Source organism: Dermacentor andersoni, chromosome 1, assembly GCF_023375885.2.
Source record: "Dermacentor andersoni chromosome 1, qqDerAnde1_hic_scaffold, whole genome shotgun sequence".
NCBI lineage: Eukaryota > Metazoa > Arthropoda > Arachnida > Ixodida > Ixodidae > Dermacentor > Dermacentor andersoni.
The window spans coordinates 51,206,998-51,229,295 of NC_092814.1; the positions used below are offsets into that span (position 1 = coordinate 51,206,998).

Below are 22,298 nucleotides of genomic sequence, written 5' to 3' on the forward strand. Positions count from 1 at the left end.
GGTTGTGCGCTCTTCGATCCCAAAACTGTAGTCGAGATGAGCCATAAAATAGTAACCAAAATAAATAATTAATATTTCAATTATATGATATTTCAATTGTACTTGTAGTCATCTAAATAACTTAATCTTATTTTTTCTCAAGCATATTATTTAACAATTTTAACCGTCTTGCAGCGCCATTGTAAGGAAATATTGATATGCTCGCGAGCTAGCCCTTTGCGGCCTTAGCAGGCTTTTCTCCATCGGTCGGGCCCGGTTTTTAAGTCCGTCTTCGTTGAAAACTTTCCGGTGAATTGAGCTGTCTATTTCAAGCAAGGAAAAGATGGTTGAGTTAGCCCCTCCAGTTTCTGTGTCACCTTTCATCAGGGTAATTACTTCTTTTGCCATAAACTAACCGCGTTTAAGACCGTGTAAGCATGCCTTCAGGACATCAGAGGTCAAACGATAGGTCTCTATGTGACTTCTTAGCTCGCACAAAAAAAAAAAAATAATGTGAACTTAAGATCACCCCGATGCCTTTCGCGTTTGATGCAGCGTTAGTATCGCCAGTTATGCATTCTTAAACGTTGCTTTCTGTTGATGTCGGCGTAAGTCCATGGGCCCATAGCTCGCATAAGCAAGCTTATGTATTTTAGGTTTATGTGCTTATGTCTTGTTGCTTTCTAAAATTGATAGTGTGTGTGTGTGTGTCGCCTGGCTATCTTCAAAGTGTGCGCTGAAAAGTCGAATGTTTTCTTTTGTGTCTATGTATGAACAGTACATCTTGAGAAAACGTAGCAGAAGTCTTATAAATGTGACCGTTCATGTGAAGCAGTGTGTACGTAATTGTTGAGCAGCACATGTCGTTTACTTATTTTTGTCCCTTTGCAGGCCTGCCGGTGGGGTTTCCTAACCGCTGGAATTTTTTATGGAGCCTTTAACTACAGTGAGTTTACCTCGTGGAGTCCAGTGCACTTTGTCCAAAGTCATTTATTTGATAAGAATCAATCGTACTGCCCCTACCGTTGTGGCTCTTGCAAGGATCTTTGCATTTCTGCTCGTTCTGTAGTCTTGTAGTCTTTACCGGTGTTGTTCGCAATACCACATTTATTGCATGAATTGAATGCACCACTCCCGTTTTTACATTTAGCGTCATCGTCTGCCTATTCATTAGATGTATATAATTTTCGTAGAAAAATGCATTCAGTGGCTGGTTACATTACTTTCAAGCGGAAAAGTGAAATATTTTATTTTGCACACTGTCCCCCTCCCAGTTTCCTATAGCCTTTACTACACATTTCAAATGCGTGCCAGTTTTCTTTAAATGTTTAGTTTTGCTGAAATTTTTATCTTACTACCAGCCTTCATTTGATGATTATACTGTTCCACTATTGGTGACAAAGCTGTTTGTTAGAGCCATGGCAGGTTCTCATTCAATGCTTATCTATTGGGGAATGTTTAATCAAGACTGAATCAGTGTGAATACTTTCCAACACAGTCTTGCAAAGTATTCATTTGTTTTACTAGCTTACTTTAAACAAGTTCACAGTATCATTGTGATTACTGTTGCCAAGTCATTTGTAATGCCCTGGTTACATGGAGCACTTGAAGTTGTGATTAATATTGATAGGGCTCAATCAACTGTGTGTGGTGCTTTGAACATCTGTTGATCATTTGCATTGACGTTGGTAAACTAAGCTACAGCCACAGCAGGGAACTCATGAAATACCTTGTTAGTTCAATAGACAGCAGCATGTATAAAAAAATTGCACTGGGGGCAGTGGGGCCTAAAAGCTGTGCATCATTCCTGCTTAGAGTGCAGGAAATGTGCATGGAAGCCATTTGTCATTTTTTCTTGTCACATCACAAGAAAAACGTAGGGGTTGGTCCTTTGGTACAGGCATAAACATGGAGGCACATGGCTTGTGCTTCAATGTCTGCCAACTGCAGGTGCTGGCAAAAACAGCTCTTTTTACTTCTCAATAAGCTAGAAGGTATATGAACTACTTGATGCATCTTGATTTCATTTAGAAAACTCTCATACAGGGCATGGTGCCTTCTTGGCATTGCACTACAATTCTCAGCCCTGTCATTTATTATAAATCATTTAAGAATATACAAGTCAGTATTGACAAGTTTGCATGGTCATACCATTTAAGCCAATAAACAATTTGTGGTATGCTTAATGTTTAAAAGAATTTGAAAGTACCTTTGAATTTTCCCGATTTATGTTTATTTAAAATGCTTATACAACTTTTATATAAAGTCTGTTCAACTACAAGGGCAAATCAGAAAGTCTTTGCCTCTATCTTTTATTAGCCAAAGTAAGGTACATACAGGTAATTACAAATATGTACTATTCTATATGCCTTACACTATTTTTCCACATAGTCCCCACACCGGTTCAGACATTTGTCCCTTCGCAGCACTGAATTTGAGGTGCCCCTGTGGCAGCTGACTGGAACCACCTTCGAAATGCTGTCTTGGCTTCATGGCCTTTTGTGAACTTTCAACACCACCACCTCACACTTCTCAAAGCTAGACACATTTCCCATATGTGGGATGCATTTCCCATGCCGCGGAGCTACTGGCAGATAAGGCCAGGCCGGTCCAAGAATGGTCCACTGCTGGGAATGGATATGTTGACTTCACATTCACAGCCATAATTTGGCTAAAAGAAATATAGGGGCAAGAACTTTCTGATTTGCCCTTGTATGTACAGCTTCTGCTTCTATACAGTCTTAGCCACATTCTTTTATTCACCAGTTCCTTCTTGAATTTTCACGCAGTAATACACTGCAATTGTTTTTGCTTTTGTTTTCTTTGGGAGGGGGGGGGGGTGGCGTAACAAAATAAACAACCTAACCATCACCAGAAATGCACTCTAGCCTGCTTTCCTGCATAAATGTGTACAGTCAAATGCCTTTATAACGAAGTGCTCGGGACCTCCAAAATCCTTTGTTATTCGGGCTGCTTTGTTGTAAAGGTCACATACCATACTGCTCGCAGTAGCACAGGCTGTGCATGTCCAACAAAAGAAAACCTTATTTAACATAAAATCAATACAGGCTGTAATTTGTGCACACTTTGTCTAACAGACTATATGACTGCATCCAAACCTTAATTATTGCCCCTAGGGGTTCACAGTATGCTCCACGGTACAACGCAGGAGCTAGCAAAGTAAAGTGAAGTGGATCGTCGACTGCTGCTATTGCCTTCATTGACATTTGCGTCCTTTCCACTTCAGATGGCTCAGGGATGGAAGTGCTGCGCCAATTGTGCCATCTTATGCCAAACCATCGAGCTGTGCCAACCTGTGCCAAAACACTGATTTCAATTGAAGTTGGCAAATTTAGCAGGATATACATGTTCAGCTGTAACCACACAGCCATAAACATGCGTTGGCTAGCCCTTAGTTCTGCATTCCAAGCCTAAGCAATCCGTTTCAGCGTCGGCGTCTTTGGAGTGTGGGTGTGTTTGGTGGCATAATTGTAGTTAGGCCACAAGAAAATGAAAACCGTTTTGTGATGATTTGAACTGGCACTCATTTCGTGGGGCACTCGGGAGGGAGAGCTGCGTTGAATGTATAAGGTTGTACAGCCTGCTCAGTTTGTAGTTCATCAGTTTTATAATTTTAGTGTTTGATTTTACGTGCTGCTGGTACATCTGCATCGATTAATGGCGAACGCTGTGCATGTGACGTTCTAAATCTATTTCGCACGTGCACAACGTCCGGTTACCGGGATGATAGTGTGGCACGCCGACAAACAACCTGCTTGCTTTCATAAAACTTGGTCACAAATATCCAATGGCAACCGTAATCATCACTCAAATTTGCACGCAGGCTGCACTATTTTTCGCCAGGCCACACCACACAAAATCGGGCTCTTGCCACCGTAGAATGCAAACCAAAGATGTAAAGTTTCATATTCAGTCAACCTTAGTGGCCAGATTGCGGTCATAATTAAACGATTGGCGAAACCGCAAACCTCCGAAATTGTATTCGTGACAACAATGTTCACGATGCGACGAGCACAGATTGAGTTTTAAAATTTTGATGAACCATCGTTCGGTGCACAAAATATCAGATGCCATTTTACATTGGCTTTATGGTGCCTGTGACAGAACCATGAATAAGCCCGACTCGAGCTTATTCAATATAGTGGTCGATTATGCAAACCAGAAAGCCAGTGAACGTTTTTATCCCTTCATTGTTTTCAAAAATATCTTGGAGCTTTTTCTCGGCAAGCGATGTGAAATATTGGCAAACATGCAATGACCAGTGTGTCACTTCACATTTATTCTGCTGTACTCCACTATCTTGACTGAAACCAGCTGTGACCGTGACATCACTTGTGCACGCCAAAGGTTGCATTAATCTTTATGCAGACCTCATCAAATAGGGACACTGGGAACAAGCGGCCGTTTTTTCTCGCCGCGTCGGCAGTTTTTCGCGTGCATCTTCAGTCCCTATTGAATGTGAAGTAACGAGCTCTAGTGACTTTGAAAAGCAAATCATTACAAGACCGTGACCCACATTTGCATGTTTGTAATATACAAGATGCACTGATGACAATGTTTACATCTGAGACCACTTATATTACTAGTGCGGGGACAGGTAACATGGATTTTAAAAAATTATTCGCAGGCTTTTTCTTTTTTTGTCGGAAGAAAGGACCACACAAGACCTAGGTTGCTATATACGCTGTTATCGGTCATTTCTTGGCATATTCCACTACATTTGCATTGGCAACTTATTAAATAAGTAAGGTAATAAATGTTAGCGCTGTCCTGTGTCCCTGTCATGTCCCTGTCATTTTGAATTGCGCTAAAGGCTTTGCCATTGTGAGTAATCCGTACCAACTAGCCCAAGAATCAGCCTTAATAAATGTTAGTTCATTAAAATTAAATATTAGTTGCTTGTTCACAATGAAAAAAAAAAAAAACTCAACTAGCTATAAAACAAGCCTGTCAGTCCTGTTCACGAAAAGCCCTCGGGTATATTTTCCTGGCCACATTTAGTTAGCACATCCGGTATGTAATTTAATGTTGGTTTCTGAGAAACCTGTATAGGCTTCCTTTGTAGCTTCATGCTGCAGTCAGGTGGATGACAATTATTCCCTATCATAAATTTTGCTCGCCTTGCGGGCTTCCGCAGAACTGATCTTTTGTAACCTTATAGTATTCTGCAAAGTTATGTGAGGAACACAATATCTTCACATGCCTGTATTTCTCTCATATTGACGTTTAGCAAGCTGCTCCAAAATGTACAATTCATGTTACAAACCTGCTTCAAAGTGCAAAATTTGCTGCTCCCAGAGCTGCTCCAAAACTTCCTTGGCCATTTCCATCCCTGATGGCTTTGAAGATGATGTTGGTAATCAGTTATGATTACACCTTCATGTCATCAACTGCGACGCATTCATCAGTTGTCACACCTGTTTATGCATTACCATAAGCAGCATATGAGTTGAGTGATCCTTGGAGCAGTGCAGCAGGACTACTAGTGATATCGGCATGCTTGCCAAGTGCGTCGCTAGCACTGCCATTAGCGCTGGTGCAGAGCAGACCTTGGTGAAGTCTGCAGAGGGTACTGGTGGTACCAATATATGGGATGTTCATTGTAGAGGGACAAATCAGCCGCCATAGACGCCCGAGTTCCTTTATTGTACAGGCAAATTCATTGTTGCCTTCACAATACATACAAAAGATAGGAATTCAGTTGGGACATGATCAATCCTTCATCATATAGGTCATTTCACTGGGGAGGCATTTGACTGTACATGGCTTTTATATATGGGTCTATATGTACATTGTAGAAGCAGGTAAGTTTCCTTCAAAGGCATGTAACACTGTTTTCTTCCCGGCAGTGTCATCGTTTGATGTTTTTGAAAGTGCAAGTATATGCCTAGAACAACGTTTATGAAATTCGTTGGTTCCCCCTCTCCCCTTGTAGGCTGCTTGTGTAATGTTGCTGCTTTTAATCTGTGGCTATGCTTTGTCCACTCCGTCAATCTTGCTGGGACATAGAAGTGCAACGCTAAATCCATTTCAACTGTTCAGGAGTCCGTTGGCATTTACTTAACTAGCAGAGACATGGAGACCAAACATATTAATTTTCATGCCAAAGCCTCAGTGTTGGTACCTCAGTGTGATGTCATCAATTTCACTGTCTTCTCGCATTTTGGCCAAAATTTGGCGCAGGTAAAGTTTTTTTTTAATTTGCTAGGCTTACTTGGCTTCCTCAGAATGCAATGTACCAGGTCGTCAAGGTAAATCACGAAAATTTACTATACAAAGAAGAACATCTAAAATAAAAGGGAGAGATCAGTGTATATATTTGTACATTGTAGAGTTAGAAAAGACCTTGTCAAATGGAGCTAGTCAATGTAACCTCCATAAGCTGCCACAGCCTTCTCAAGCCTGGACCTGAAATGGCTCCAGGCATGGTTCACCTCCTTTCTGTCCAGGTTCATGATCACCTGCTTTATGAATTCCTTCAGGGCATTTTTGGTATTGTGGTGTTTTGCACTGACCTTTGCCTCAACGAAGCCCCACATGTAGCAGTCAAGCGGGTTGCAGTCGGGGCTGGAAGGGGGCTGCAAGTTGTGAAACCAGTGGTAGGGCACGTTATTATAATGCCACTGTTGTCTTCCTTGCCTTGTGCGCCAGAGCTGAGTCCTACTGGAACACATACTTTCTTCTAGCAGCCACCCTGTCCATTCAGGACTTCACAGCCATCTCCAACAAGTTGACATAGCTGTCCGAACTCACCCTCAGATCATTTTTAAAAAATCGGGCGCCATGATGTCAGCCTCAGTGCTCACCACATTCAACAGCATCACAGAGGCAGCAAATTTGGTGTGCATGGCGGTTGTTACGTCGGCCACATTCAGGCATATTTAGAGGTCGTTTTGGCTGTTCACCGCCCTGTCTTAAAAGTTAAGTACATTTTGTCTAGGAAGAACCTGAGAAAGCCAGCGCTAGTGCGCTTCAGGTCGTTCAGGAGAGCCTGGGTGTTCACCTTCCTTTAGAGCTTGTTCTTCTCAGTTAACAGTTGGTAGTTTTTCATTATAAAGGATGTCTACTGTAGGTCTTCACGTACTGCCTAGCTGATTGTGGACTTCGCCACACCCATTGCTTTTGCGAGGCTGTTCATGCTGAGCCCAGGGTCTTAATCTATTTTCTTCTTCAATCACCGGGAGAATGCCGCTGTTCTTTTGCTATCTATTGCTTTCTGTGCTTGGCTCGGTCCACGGTGACATACATCTTTCTGTATGGTGCATTCTGTGAAAGTCTTAGTAATGCTGTACACTTGTTTTTGTTGTAGCCAAGCCATGTGATAATTTGCTGGGGTGTCTTCCCAGCACGTAGCGATTGAAATATTATCGCCCTTCTGTCATATTTGCAACTCTTTGTTGAGCAAGACAAGACTTGCTTATTGTCCTGTTATTCGTTGTAAATGTTGTTGCAGCTTAGGGCAAATGTGTCCTGTTACTTTCGCTACGTTGTTGCGAGCCTGAATGTGAAAAAGCTCCAGATTTATCTCGACAACTGAGTACTTAACTGATCAACAATGAACTGTACCCTAGCACTATTAGTTGCTAAAATCCATAACATCAAAGTGAGTCTGCAGGAGCTTCAAGGTGAAAGTGCCATCTGCCATACGTTTTTGCACATTTTGTACCTTATCAAGCCTGCTCTTGTGGTAAGAGCCGCTGTTTTGTTACTGCTTTAGCTCAATTTAGTACAGCTGCTCAACTCTGTGTTCCTCTTTAGTGTCCCTTTAGGAGTGTGACCATAAACAAAACAAAGTAGTCCTAAAAGGACAAGGACAAATGGCTAATGTGGTAAAAATGCTAAGCATTGTAGTGTGGCTCATTTAGTTAGTGTGGGTATTTGATTGGACTGCCTTGTTCAACAACACATGGAGAGGATTTCGAAGTGTTCTTCAAACTAATTGACAGTTTCTTTTATGTTATTCTTCTAATGCTACAAGTGCTGTTTTATTAGCCCTTGTATTCTTCTGTTAGTTTTGTTTTTACCACTACTGCATGGTGCCATTCTTGTCACTTGCATAAGACTTTCTTCCCATCTCGTATCTTTTATTGAATAAAACTTGATTCTCTGCTGCCAAAGCATCTAATCTGCAATGTGGCCATTTCATTTGATATCTTGCAACTTTGAGAGCAATTTCTTGCTATTTTCATCTACAGGGCGACTGTCTCGCAAGGAAACAAAGATTCGCGAGTATGAAGCCCAGCAGATGGAGATGCTCAAGTCCAAGAAGGAAGCAGAGAAAAAGAAACTACAAAGGGGTAACAACTTTCTTCTCTAAGCACCATGGAAACAGGGGGAATGTGACATATTGTGAACATTACCACGAATTAATGAAACACAGGGCCAGTTTAATGCAATTCCTTCAAGTGATTTTATTCCTTTATCATCCACAGCTCATAACTAACCAATCTTGGGGATAATCTAGGCAGGGTGGCACTTAAACTGCTGACAAAGCATGAAAAAGAAAAGAATTGGAAGAGAATCATTACATTATACCGACCCTCTACATACTTAAAGGAGCTTTAAACCACCTCTTGAACTTGGAAGTTTTTCTATGTAGAGCACATAGCTGTGAATGTTGTAGCCAGGTTTTGTAGTTTTACGTGGGATGAGCAGCTATCAAGTAGTATCGCATAAAGATAACTCCCCTTGTTCTCGAAGATAGGGTTTCTCTCTCTAGTTTTAGAGCTGCTCGCCGACTGCCAGCAGACACCATGTATCAGCAGCCCATAGGCATCGTGCATTGGGTGATCATTTTAGACCACAGATCACTCACACGCACATTCTTCCAGATCTGTCACGGATAATGCAAAAATGGTGGTCATTGATGTGTTTGCTAGTCCTATTGCCCCTTCTTTGTCACTCTCAAGCATCTTTGTCAGAGGTCCAGCTTGAAAGGGTACTACTATAAGTGTGCCTTGTAGAGAAAAGAAAAAAGTGTGACAGACAGGACATAGCTACTGGCACCAAGCTAAGGGAAGTGGATGAGCTGAGGGTGAATGGGGAATGTAAACGTTGCACTCCTGATATCTTCAAAAAAGGGAGAAAATTGTCATCTGACTGTAGCACCATGCTACAAAAGAAACCCATACAGGTTTCTTAGAAAGCTTCACAGTTCAAGGAAAATTCATCCTGGTTCAGGATGACAAATTTTTTTTCCCTCCATGAACTTTCCTCCATCTTACGAGCTTCTGCAGAGCTGATTTACCTGATATCCCTGTTTATGTTAGGTTCTTTTCAGAAATTCAGTTAGGAATATATTTCTTCAGTGGTGCCACACTCATACCATGTGTCACTCAGGATCGAGAAAAGGTGTTCAAGGCTCCTTTAAGTTTTCAAAAAAGTGATGCACCAAGAAATGTGAATTTATTGACTGCCTTAGCATGCAGCTGAAAGTCTGGATATATGCTGCAGCCCTGTGTAGGCAAACGATGCTTACACTCAAACCCAGGCTATGTGCTCAGGATGCTAAATAATTCAGTTCCTTTCATAAGTTGCATGGTACATGCTTTCAGGGATGATGAACAGACCAGTGTCATGTACACCCTCATGTAACTTGATAACACTGGGCATATTGAAAAGTTTAAAAGCCTCGCAGTATATTGCTACTCCATGTAAAATGTACCTGAGCTTGTTTTTTCCTGCTGTTAGCTGTAGTTGCATGTTTTATCATTAGGGCCTCAGCATTTGTATTTTGCATGCTCTGCTTTCTTGAATTGGCATTTTTCACAAAGAAATTGCACCACCACAGTGATAGCTGAAAACTGCTTTGTGTGCTCATTGCAAAGGCACTACATGAACTCTTACCATATTACACTCGGGGTGCTGTGGAAAGTGTGATCATCCTTTTGACAGATGAGGTAGTAATGGTTGGTACAGGTAAATGCCATGAAATATGGGTACATGTACCGTGCCTCTTTAACCACGTGTAATAAGTCGAGGCATTCTGAATTCTTGTGTGTCAAAGACGAAATGCAAAAAAATATATAGGGAAACTTATGGGACAGTGCTGAGCTGAAAATGAACAAACCACGTGTCTGCTTCACTCCACTTTAAGAATGTTCACTCTTTTGTTGAGTTTGTTGCACCCAGTATGCACTTCATGTGAGCACCATTTGCACCCTGCAAAATGGCTGGTTGAGTCTGCTCTGCCCTTGCTGCAGTAGGAAGGTATCCATCATTCTTTGGTGTTGTTTTTCCAGAGGAAATGATCAGTCTGGCGAAAGACGTTGGTGTTCCAGTCCCTCCCAACTTCTGAGAAGCGTGTGGCCTATATTCTCGGGTTCCCATAGTTGTGTCATACTGAAGCATTAAAAACTGTTTTATTTAGACTGCTGCGTTACCACTCTTCATTGACTTTTTGAAGTGCCTGTTTTTGTGTGAAATGCATTCTCCTTCCTTAGTGCCATCTCTGACTTGTCCATTTGAGTACTCCTCACAGTTGGATGGTAATTTTATCCACAATGTATCCAAAGCAGCTATAATGGCTTTTGTATTGAATCCAGATCTGCATGTATCTGGCAGGCTGAGGGACTGTTCTTGCATAGACAGATCCACCATCTTTTTAAAATAGTCAAAGCAGCTATTCACCCATAGCAAAAGCTGCACTGCTATGTACATACTGCATTCACTGCTGTCATTACTGACCTTTCTGTGTCTGCATTGAAATTTTACTTTGTGTAGGAAATTTACACATTCATGCTGATGCAAATAGTGGGTTGCATGACTGAATGATTTGAAGTTTGTCGCTAATTCCTTAACGCATTTCACCCCTTGCACTAACAAAATAATTTTGTGAGAAATTCGCAGGGAAAGTTCTTTATTTACTTGAATAAAACCGCTTGTTTTCTCTTCATGCCCATAATGGCCATTGTAGGGAAGTCTGCTTAGATTCAAAGCAAAATGTTGCAAAGACTAGGCAAAATATGTAGTTTTTGCACTAGTAAAATTTGGAAATAAACAATCCTAAGCATTTAAAATGCAGGAAGAAATGTATGGCTGGTAAGATGAACTGCTACCCAACATCACCACATTCCGCAATGGTCATTCGTGCTATCACTATATGTGGAACCCGCCGATGTGGCTTAGCGGCTATGGTGTTGCGCTGCTAAGCACAAGGTTGTGGGATCAAATCCCAGCCACGGCGGCTACATTACAATCGGGGCAAAATGCAAAAATGATCATGTCCCTTGCATTATGGGCGCATTAAAGAACCCCAGATGGTCGAAGTTAATTGAGAATCCCACAGTGTGCTTCATAATCAGATCGTGGTTTTATCATGTCAACCCCCAGAATACGTATTTTCTTTTTTTAATATGTGGAGCCGTTCATGCTGTCATCCAAGATGCTAGTCTTGTTGCTGCCCTCTAAAAAATTTTAATTTTCTTTCAAGCCTGTTTGCAGAGCTACCACATCAGCTAAAATGGCAGCAGCCTATGTTCGAGATCAAAGAGGATGCCTTTGAGCACAAATTTTTTTACTAGCTCTTGCATCCTTGGATTGCAGAGGCATTATGTTTAAGAAAGTATGGTAGTTATGTGCTAAGATATAATCAATGGCAGAAGCCAACTGCAATAGTTTGTTTTGCTAAATCTGTTGAGTATTAAGAGTGAAGTATTATATAGTAATCTTGCCAAAACTGCAAGGCTAGTAATTGGCCAATTTTTAATATTAACCTTTGAAGAGCATCTTGCCAGACAACGTGAGTGTCTGGTAGTATCCAGATACTATGTAGATCCCAGAACTGAGCACATGGCTGATTTCGCTGTTGCACTTGGACTTGGATGCACAGGTGAATGCTGGCTTTCAACATTCTTGGTTCTGTGCCATTTATGCTGAGCGGTAATGGTGGCAAATCTTGGGAGTTTCAGTATCAGTAACGCCAATTTTTGCCAGCTTTTTTAATTGCCTTCGCTTGTATTTCAAGTGCAAAATTTTGCGTGGAGGCTGCTTTGTATCTACACTATCAAAAGTAAGGCTTCTAACAGAGTTGTAAATTTTGTCGCAGTTGCCCTTTAAGAGGAAGCTTTAGCTCGAGTGCTCCTATCTACATACATGTAAAAGGAGAATTCGTTTTTCTCGGTAACCACTGCACCAAACTTGATGAAATTTGTTGCGTTTAAAAAAAAAACTTAAAATCTAGTGACCGTTGGTTTCGAATTTTTGAGTTAGGTCGTAAATATTTTATTAAATATCGGCAAAAATCTAAAATTTAAAAAAAAAAACGAAACGAAGTTTACAACTCTGTAACTCAACAACAAAGAAGGGGAATACAATTCTGTGAATCACATATAATAGTACATCTAAAGCGGACAAAATTGATATGTTGCACATGAATATAAAAAAATTTAGTATTATAGAAATACAGCTTTTGCAGAACCCTTGTAACCAATGTAACAAATTCACGTAAGATGCAAAATGACATCGATTTTGTCCGCTTTGAATGATCTAATGGATGCTTTTACAGAACCGCGATATCTGTTCTTGATGCAGAGCTATGAATTTGTAAACTTCATGCTTCTGTTTTTTTCAAACGGTCGAATATTTGAAAATCTTTTCAACAAAATTCAGGCCCTAAATCGAAATTTCGCTTCTCTCAGCACTAGAACTTAACTTTCTCAAATGCAACAAATTTCATTCAAATCAGTCCAGGGGTTATCTCAGAAAAACGTTTTTGCGTTTTACATGTATTTGAATAGGCCGTGTCGGAGTTGGGCCCGAGCTAAAGCTTCCTCTTAAGAATGCATGTTCTTTGGTCATGAAGTCGGGGAAGTCCTTCTCGTGATCCCTTTTCTATCTGTTTACACTACGAGCTCTCCTTCCTGTCCATGCACTTGCTTACCTTGGCTGTTCTTGTGGCATGCTCATTGTTGATGAACCACTGCAGAACTGCCCTTTGTGCCAGTGTGATCTGTAAGCGAATTACTTTTTAAAATGCAGAGGAATTTGCAATAACATTTGTGCTAATTCTTCTGGTCATGTTGGAACATACCAGATCAGAAAGCTTTGCTATAGTCTGAATAATAACCTTGTGTCACAAAGAAAGTTGTAATGTTTATCGAGAAAAGGCCAGGGGGTGGTGGGTAATGTGTGGGTTTTCAGGTGAACTGCTTAAAGTAGTAATATTGCTCTTCATAGATGACTACTGAGGGGGTAGGGATCCTTGCTTGGCAGGATGCAGTCATTTGTAGTAGTATGGCTCTGTGTGTCAGTGTAGATAACCCTGTACATTCGTGTGGCATGTGATGAAAATACTTTTCTGATTTTCTCCTTGCCTGTTCACAGGTGTGCAAGTTCAATGAGAGAAAAAAGAAAACTGATGTCAAAAATCAAAACTGTACATAGTTAAAAATTTTGCTTTGTAACACCATGCAAAGTAGCATCCAACAAACATTCTCCACAGGTATTCTTAAAAGGTGCAGCAATAGTTGAGCTGCAGGCATTTCAAATAATGAAAACTTTGTTGCCTGCTCGCAGTAGTGCTCCTTAGGTACAAACTGTCACCACTCTGTGCCAGCCATTGTAGGACTTGGGAGAGAAACCCTGCATTATGACAGCTGTCTCTTGTGTTTCTCCACTGCACAGCAAACCCACTCTCCCAATGTACTGTATATCTCCATCAGCCCTGCTAGCTCTAGTGGACCATTTGGCGACCACTGAACAAGCACTTCTGCTTCAGTGTCATGGTCGAAAACACTAACATTGCCACGTGCTGCCTAAGGTGGTTATAAAAAAAAGGTTTTCCAGAGGGACGATGGCATATTAATGGTGGAGCTGGACTAATGCAGTCCACACCAGCAATAGCAGCAGATGTCTTGATTCACAATCTTACTCAGCTTGGTGCCACATGTCTTGTAGCAATAAGTTACGGTGGAGAACAAGTGTTGAGCACAATAAGTGTTTCATCTAGAATATATTCCAGAACAGTAAAAAAGGCTCGTGCTCTGTGTAGAACCAAGCCAGTGGGAGCTTTGTAAAAACATGCACTGTTCCAATTTTTCACTGCCTTTTTAAAAGTCTCGCTTTTACATCCAGTTTGCATCCTGTTTCTTCAGCTAACCTCATAGGCAGGTGAAGTGATTGGCAACCAAGAAATAGAGCAACCCACTTGCGGCTACCCCCAGAGAATAAGTGCAACCTTTCGTTTGATTTTATGCCTTTCTCGCACCGTGTTGAGTAGAAATATTTTGCCACTATGATTATGGCTGCTCCCCTTGTTGGCTTCAAATTTGCATCAGGCTGCATACATTGTAAATACTTAGCTCATCACGGCAAGGGGGAGAGTTACGTAAAGCTTAGCTATCTTGGTGTGCTTACGCACTAGGGTCAGCGGGTCTCACATTTGCAGCCCTTGCTCTACTTGCGCTTTTTCCTCCAAAACTCGACTTGATTAGCGGCCCACGAATCTTCTACCCTCCGCACCGTAATGAAATCATGTGGCCAATTTTTTAATCATGTAGGGTAAATCTAAGTACTTGCGTTTTACTGTGTTCCGTAACAAAAGGAATGTGGAATCTAATACCCATCGCTGTGATCCCACGTTCACCGGCACAATGCCATAGACGCACTGATCCAGTGCAGTGGGCGCAGCCACAAAATTTTAACAATAGCACTGGCACCCACGTGATTGCATTTTTTTTTTCCCCGGCCACGGCGGCGGCATTTCGATGGAGGCGAAATGTGAAAAATGCCTGTGTAGTTGGATTTAGCTTTACTTTAAAGAACCACAGGTGGTCCAAATTTCCGGAGCCCCCCACTACAACGTGCCTCATAATCAGATCGTGGTTTCAGCACGTAAAACTCCATATATATATTTTTTTAATTTTGCATTTTTTACATCTCTCCACTACTTTACAACCCAGCTTTTGCAAGGGTGCGACACGAGGGCTTAACTCTCGGTGACGGCATTGACATACTTGTGTAAGTTCGCCCCTGCTGTACTGACGCGTTTACACGACTGGTGCAGAGCGGTAAAACTGCGCATCGCATTATTCGTGCGCCCAAGGAAAGCAGCAAGCATTCGCCTTTCTTTTTTTCTTTTTTTCGTTAGCGGATGAAAAATCCTCGAGTACGCTGTGGCCGCGCGAAACACGGCGCAGGTCCTCGCGCTGCATGCGCTGCCAGCCATAACGGCAATCGAGGCGGTGTATGGAATCGCGGTTTTCCTGGATTGCCTTTGTCGCCGTCTCTCCACACGCCCACTGTCGCTCGAACGCATCGCCACTCGTATTTGCGGGGCGATTTGCAGCCCGCCTTTTCATATATGCCTGCCTGTAACGAACGACCTTGGGGATAGCGCTCGGGAGGTAGGCGCGTGGTGCACATGGCAGAACCGCGTGCGTGCGCCAGTCTTTTAGAGCCGGAGGTGACCGAGGCGCTGGAGCACGTGGCGTGACCGGAACGGGCGTGCATCCCAATAGGCGTGCCTGCTTGTGGAAAGACGCTCGGTGATCCAGACACTGTAGCCATCCTTTTGTCAAATCAGTCCTTTCGGCAGTCACACTCGCGTCAGCTGTGTGACGCCTTCGTTACCATTAGTGCCGGCCAGCTGTTGTGAGTGTTAAAGCAGGCATAAGAAGCGCGCAGTTGTAAGTATATATCGCTTGTGTGCGTCTTCCTTGCGTGTATACGTATACGACACTTTGATTGCGCTAAATTACTTATAATGGTCATGCTGCACCTGTCAGCCCAACAAAAGAATCATTGTAGGTCTCCGTGTCGGCAATGATAGCGAAGCGCAAAAGGATTGCGCGATGGAATCGCCGTACGTATTGCATATCCTTAATGAACCTGCGCCTTCCGAAGCACGCCCCATGCAGTCGGGCGCGTGCTTAGCCGCACAACATTGGCCGACCGTGCTGTGGGCCATGCATGGTTTCTGTGCTGCTGGTGCCGTAATTGCGGAAGTCTGCTGCAGCTGCTACCCGCGGTGGTGATTCTGGCGTCTCGTGTATAGGGGCTACAGGTAGATTGATGCCAGCAGTGTGCGAGGTAGTGTTTCAGCGAACACTTCCGAAAATTTTTTTAAATTGCCTGTGGCGATAGCCCAATTCTAGTCTATGAGTTGGTCTATGAGCGGACATTACTTACGCACGCACGCAAACACACGCACACACACACACACAAACGACGTGCATCATTGACTAATTAAAAAAATTACTAAGTTTTTAACTAATGAGCGCCGTTCGTTTCAAAAGGTGCAGGGATTTTGCTGCACCTTCTCCGCTGTCCGTGCCAACTTGGTGCTCGAAGGACAGGCGTACAGGTGCGAAGCAGCATCGCAGCAAACGACGCATCACACGGGCGCAAGCGTCGTTGAAACCACGCTTACGTGCGCCTGATGTGTCAACGAAAGTGGTGGGGCTATTTACGCCTCAGGAGCCGATCATACGTGCAGTTTAGACCGTCAAACTTAGGCTCGCGATGCACATTAGTCGGCCAAAACATAACGCCTACACCGCGTCTGTACTTGGGCATTCATTTCGAGTGTCGAGTTGTGCCTTCACCACAGAAATTGAGCTGCACAATTTCCCACCTTCTCGTTCACCGCCGTGAACTGTTTCCAAGTGGTGCAGGCTAATCAGAAGGACCTGCAGTTGTTCTTGCTTGTTCACAATCGTTCTATCTGCAACAAGCAGAAAACTGCAGGGCGTCGAAGTAGTCTGAAAAACCTCACCATTCGTTTGGAAGGGCCCTTTGTTTTTCTGGTCTGTCGTTACCGCAACTCCGGTATTTCTATGAATTCATGTTGACTCTTGTGCATAGTGTTTACGTCACAGTAATCGCCGGTAGAAGCACAGGTCAGTTGGTGTAGCAGTGACAAGAATCAAATAGCGCAATGCACAGGGCAGATAGCGCTCGCGTTGTTTCGTCTTGCTCCCTCTACTATGTATCGCGCTATTAATTTTTGTCCTTGACAATGTTTACGTTTTAAGATTTGCCTGAAAAGACGACTCGTGTAAGTTGGAGTGTAGGCTTACTTTAATAAAAGTGAGACGAACGTTACGAACTGCGCGTTTGAAAATCCACTCCATTTTTTTTTTCTCTCTGTCCTCTGTGATCGCAACCACGCAACATTAATTGCTATATTATCGGATGGCACGCTCTGCTGATTTTCATCTGCGTTTGAACCGAAGAAGTTGGTTGAATAGTTACCTGCTACTGGACCACTAATGACTTACTCGCTAGTTAATCGACCAAATCGTCAAGCCTTGAAAAAAGTAATCCTTTCATGGCCGGTTTTCAAGCGGGGTTTAAGCAAAAACAATCCGAGGCAGGTGCTTACAAATTATTTATGTAGGAACTCGTTGGGGAGCTTGTGCCAGAAAGTAGTGCAAAAGTTGGCATAACTTTTTTTGTTAACTGACATGCGTTTAATTTTTACATGCATGCAGATCAACTCTTTCTCAATACAAATATACTAAATATAATCTCCATCACAAGAGGTGTATTCGCGCCAACGTCGAGCCCAATCCGCGAATGATCCGTGAAAAAATTTAGGTGTGCACGAATCAATTTGTACACTCGCTGATGACGATTCGTGTCACTGGTCACGGTTGACGGTCTCCCACTACGAGGTTAGTCTTCCGCGCTCGTTTCCCCTTCATTAAAGTTTTTCATCCATCTCTGCACGCTACTTTTGTTGGCGTCATCTCCGTACACATTCAGTAGCCCTCTGTGAATGTCGGACAGCCAGCACCTTTCCTTTGTCAAAAACTTAGTGCTGGCCCTTTGCTTCTGCTTGGACTCCATCAGTTGCCTGCAATGTAAAAGGAAGGTTATTATGGGATAATTTAGAGGGAGATTTACTCTACAAACGCTTAGAATATGAAAAACATATGTCAGTTAATTAAAAAAGTTATGCCAACTTTTGCATTTCTTTTGGTACAACGCATAACAACCACATTGTACAGTTGTGACTCCGAACAGATCAAACATAAATGCCTCATAGAGCGCGTAGGAACCTCGCAATATTTACGAAGAACAGGAGGTGAATCGAAATGGCACATATCGTACGGCAATGATAATGTGTGACACCACTGCATAGAACGAGGCACGAAGAACAAAATGCATGAGGTTGGAAAGAAAATTTAACATAACTACGAAGGCTTCAAATTTTTGAGACTCTGAACGATGTTGGCAGTGACTAAAACGTACACCAGATGTTTTCCTCTATTTTTTTACCTGCACCACATTCTTGAAAATTGTCTGTTGTAGATCGCACAATTCTAACCGTTGAGCTAAATTACCTGATTAGGCGGCCATTACTTCTATGAGAAACCGAAAATTCTTAATTGAATAAGTAACATATTTACGCTAATTAACTTCTTATTTATTATTGCGATAGCAATTATTTGGACGCTCCAGATGCATTTTTGCCGTCGCCGTGATATTCCTTATAAAGTACAAGGGCGATAACACCGACGCCGCGCGTCGTATGCTGTGTGCGCGAGTGAAAGCACGCGAGGAAAGCCGACGATCGCGGCCTAATCTGCCAATTAGTAGACAGCTATACGAAGTAAGGATAGTAGTATTATTGGCCGTGTAAACTTGTAAACATTCGCTTACTAACTAAATTAACAATGATATAATAATGTGTAAGCGCGAGTGAACGAGAACGCAGAAAGGAAAAGACACACAGACAGCGCTGTCCCTGTATGTCTGTTTCTACGTCCTCGTTCAGTCGCGCTTACACATTTTATCATGGATTCAAACCAACCAGCCCGCCAACGCGTTTGAACTAAATTAACAAGCACGGTGTCACGCGCGCGCAGGTAAACATGAACACATCTCGCTCGATGAGCGCGGAAACTCGCCGCCAAAATGCTGGAGTGAGGAATCGCGGCAGCAGCAACGATCGAATTGACCTTCGTGCATCTCTCGCTTCAACGCGAACGAAACGCCGAAAGCACTGTGCATACGAAGCCGCTGGCACTGAGGTGCACTCTGCAAACATCGCAAATCGCTTTGAAGACGAGGCCCGCACGGGCACGCACTTTGGCCACGTCGCAGATCGCTTTCAAGATAGGGCGCCCGCGCGGCCGCGCTGTAATAATGGTGTATCCACACGACGGACGGCTCCGCGCCAATCTGTTCCGCGGACGCATACTCAGATTCTCGGCGTGTAGGCTTTGAGTGGCTGTATTGGCTGAACATGGCCTCGAAGACGTTGCCGCGGCCCGGGTGGATCTCAGTGGCCGTAAGTTAAAATGATTGCTTGTTTCTACTGACTCTAGATGGCGCCATCGGTGTAACAAAGACTTTGTCATACGTGTTTTTCCACGGAGGAAGGAAACTAAGGAGAGGCCCTACCCCCTCCGCGCGCTAGGAGAAAAGTGTGGCGGAAATGACGTAGTAGGTTCTCATTTTTTTGCTGCTTTTTTATTTATTTTTTGTTGTATGGCCACGCCCACGGAGGAAGGAAACTAAGGAGAGGCCCTGACGTCACTCCTTGTGAAGCAAAAGTGAAGCCGGAATTTGGCGTTGCTCATGGCGATGCTCCGCCTTTTGGGCCACCCTCCTCTCTTGTTTACATCTTTCGCGAAACCACGCCGCGCTGCGCGTGGTGTCGCGCGCGGAGCGCGCGCGCACGCGCAACATCTGGCAGAGCACGGTGCAGGTAACACAGCGCAACAAGACACGGTGACTAACGCAAACCCGCCCGCTCAGCGCCTTTGCCACGGCCCGAAACCAACCAGAGCAACACGTGTGAGCGCTCAAAACCATAACAACGCCGCCATTGTGGCCCAAAAGGCGTGGCCATACAACAAAAAAAAAAAAAAAAAAAAAGCAGCAAGAAAATGAGAACCTACTACGTCATTTCCGCCACACTTTTCTCCTAGCGCGCGGAGGGGGTAGGGCCTCTCCTTAGTTTCCTTCCTCCGTGGCCACGCCTTTTGGGCCACAATGGCGGCGTTGTTATGGTTTTGAGCGCTCTCACGTGTTGCTCTGGTAGGTTTCGGGCCGTGGCAAAGGCGCTGAGTGGGCGGGTTTGCGTTAGTCACCGTGTCTTGTTGCGCTGTGTTACTTGCACCGTGCTCTGCCAGATGTTGCGCGAGCGCGCGCGACACCACGCGCAGCGCGGCGTGGTTTCGCGAAAGATGTAAACAAGAGAGGAGGGTGGCCCAAAAGGCGGAGCATCGCCATGAGCAACGCCAAATTCCGGCTTCACTTTTGCTTCACAAAGAGTGACGTCAGGGCCTCTCCTTAGTTTCCTTCCTCCGTGTGTTTTTCACTCAGAATGAAAATGGAGATCGAAAGGAAACGACGGTTGGCCGCAATGGCTCTTGTTTTGTCCTAATTGGATGATGACGAGTACTTGTTTCATCGAAAGAGGTCTTGTTACGCTCTCGTGTCCGCGTAATCGGTGAGATTTATGTCCCACAACGCGGTGAACTGCTCCAAGAGATGTAAGAACAAAGTTGCCTCGTCGCTCAGGTTCATTTCAGTCGCTCTTGTGCGAGTCGCGCGCGCGAACAGACACGAATGGTGTCAGCAGCGATAAAGCTGTTTCAGAAAGATCCCAAAGCCGCTTTTGTTGCCAGACTGTAGAGCATGCTAGGCTAAATACGCAGCATTCGACCCCCAAAATCCGGTTGCGAAAAATAGCTCGGCATTTTCCGTCCGTGGGAGTCGCGGACGACGCGCGGACGGCACAAATCCGTGACGCGTAGTCACCTGATACGCCGTCCGTCGCGAAAAAGACGGGTTTCGTCCCTCGTGTGGATCCACCAAAGCAGCAGCCGCAGGAGAAGACTCCCCCCCTTCGCCTCACCCCAATGGGGAACCAGCGCTGGATAGGCGGCGCGTCGAAAAGATTGCGTTGCACGCCGCCCTGGCGACGAAACGCGGCATATACCAGCCGCACGACCAGACGACACACACGTGCGCGGCCGTATTATAGTTCGTATGTTTCCGTTTTCGCGCCGCTTCAAGTGGACAGTTTTCGTAAAGAAGCTAGTGCCATCAAGTGAAGAAATGACGAAAGAAGCCTTTTAAGCTTTATATATTTTTCACAGTGTGTAACGGCGAACACGCGTGTTTTTTTAACGGTTGCGCCGTGTGCCGTTGCCATGCTTGCGTGGCAGCCTGCCTCGCAAATCTAGCAGCTATGGCTCCGGTCCTGCTGCGCTATGGTTTCGGAAGTATTAGTTGGCCTGAAGACATTCCATATTTCTCTGGCTAGACATAAAAAATTCTGATGTTACTTCGCCACAGCAGTCAATGGAGAAGAAAGCTTTATCGGATCAGCTGACTCGCGCAAGCAAAGGTTTGAGTGCTCCGCTGCTGGATCCGTAACAATGCTGGCAACATTTAGCACTAATTACATAAATTTACCGGATGTATCTCAACGCCGAGACCTCATCCGCATGCGCATATTTAAAAACACATAGGTGGCTTAGTCCGCGTACGCCGGCAGTATGCGCACAACTCGTATTACAAGGCAGCTTCCTTCCCACATAATTCTTGGCAATGAATGGATAATATTTACCTTTCGTATCGTTCGCTTGGTGCGGTGGCGTTGGAAGGGGCTTGGCGGTGGTATTGCGAAGGAAAAATGGTTGGTACATATGCCGGATGGTGCATGCTATTGCTCATTTTGTTTTCGACGAAATGCCGACTGCAGATTCTGCTGTTTGGTACTGTCTGCCATGGCTGACTGTCTTCACTATCGAATAAACCAAGCACACACGCGAAATTCGAGTTAGAAACCAGCCCGACACCGCTTGACAGGGCGACAAGACGGGAACTTACTCCGCTCGCCTGACTGCTTGAATCCAACGCCGCCTCCGTTCTTGTTCGTAGGGTTTAGATGGAAAGACGCAGAAGGATACATCCTCCCTCATCACGACGTAGTTGCGGCACTTGTATACGCAACGGTATCGTTGGCGTCCTTTTGTTTTCCTTCGACTTTCAGGGCACGCAACACCACTACCAGTAGCAATTTTCGTCCCGCTTGCGATCGGAAAGCCTCTCTGTGCACTGTTTCGCGCGTAGCTGTTGCCCTTTCTGAGCAATGTTGAAGTGCAACCCGAGCTGTTGCGTAGTGGGCTGCAACAGCACGTACACCAACTCACTAGGAAGTTTTACAAGTTTCCGAGCCGACCATATGAAGTAGAACGGCGTCAATGCTGGATCGCACTTGTCCGACGGCAGACTGTTTTATGTTCCCGCGTTATGCCAAATGCGTTAACGCTGAATTCGTTGCTTTTACAGCAACGATGGCAGCAACGGGACACCTGCAGTGCGTACCAGCATAT

General features: G+C 44.1%; 1 protein-coding gene and 1 long non-coding RNA gene across 2 annotated transcripts; one reads left to right on the forward strand and one right to left on the reverse strand.

The window, feature by feature from the left end:
• Positions 1 to 207: 207 nt before the first annotated feature.
• ATPsynE (ATP synthase, subunit E) lies at positions 208 to 10,370 on the forward strand. The gene is made up of 4 exons (XM_050193216.3): positions 208 to 367; positions 871 to 925; positions 8,196 to 8,297; positions 10,242 to 10,370. The coding sequence occupies exons 1-4, from the start codon at positions 323 to 325 to the stop codon at positions 10,295 to 10,297; spliced, it is 258 nt and encodes an 85-aa protein (XP_050049173.1). The 5' UTR covers positions 208 to 322; the 3' UTR covers positions 10,298 to 10,370.
• Positions 10,371 to 17,091: 6,721 nt separating this feature from the next.
• LOC129380466 (uncharacterized) lies at positions 17,092 to 20,625 on the reverse strand. Its single transcript, XR_008608507.2, has 2 exons — positions 19,035 to 20,625; positions 17,092 to 17,797 (listed from the first exon to the last, which is right to left on the reverse strand). It is a non-coding gene; the product is annotated as an uncharacterized lncRNA (long non-coding RNA).
• Positions 20,626 to 22,298: the final 1,673 nt, after the last annotated feature.

Bases quoted from the DNA above. Each gene is read 5' to 3' on its own strand.
- ATPsynE (XM_050193216.3), top strand. From the start codon at position 323: ATGGTTGAGTTAGCCCCTCCAGTTTCTGTGTCACCTTTCATCAGG. The intron at 926-8,195 runs GTGAGTTTACCT...TTTCATCTACAG, and splicing joins TTATGGAGCCTTTAACTACA to GGCGACTGTCTCGCAAGGAA. The intron at 8,298-10,241 runs GTAACAACTTTC...TTGTTTTTCCAG, and splicing joins GAAAAAGAAACTACAAAGGG to AGGAAATGATCAGTCTGGCG.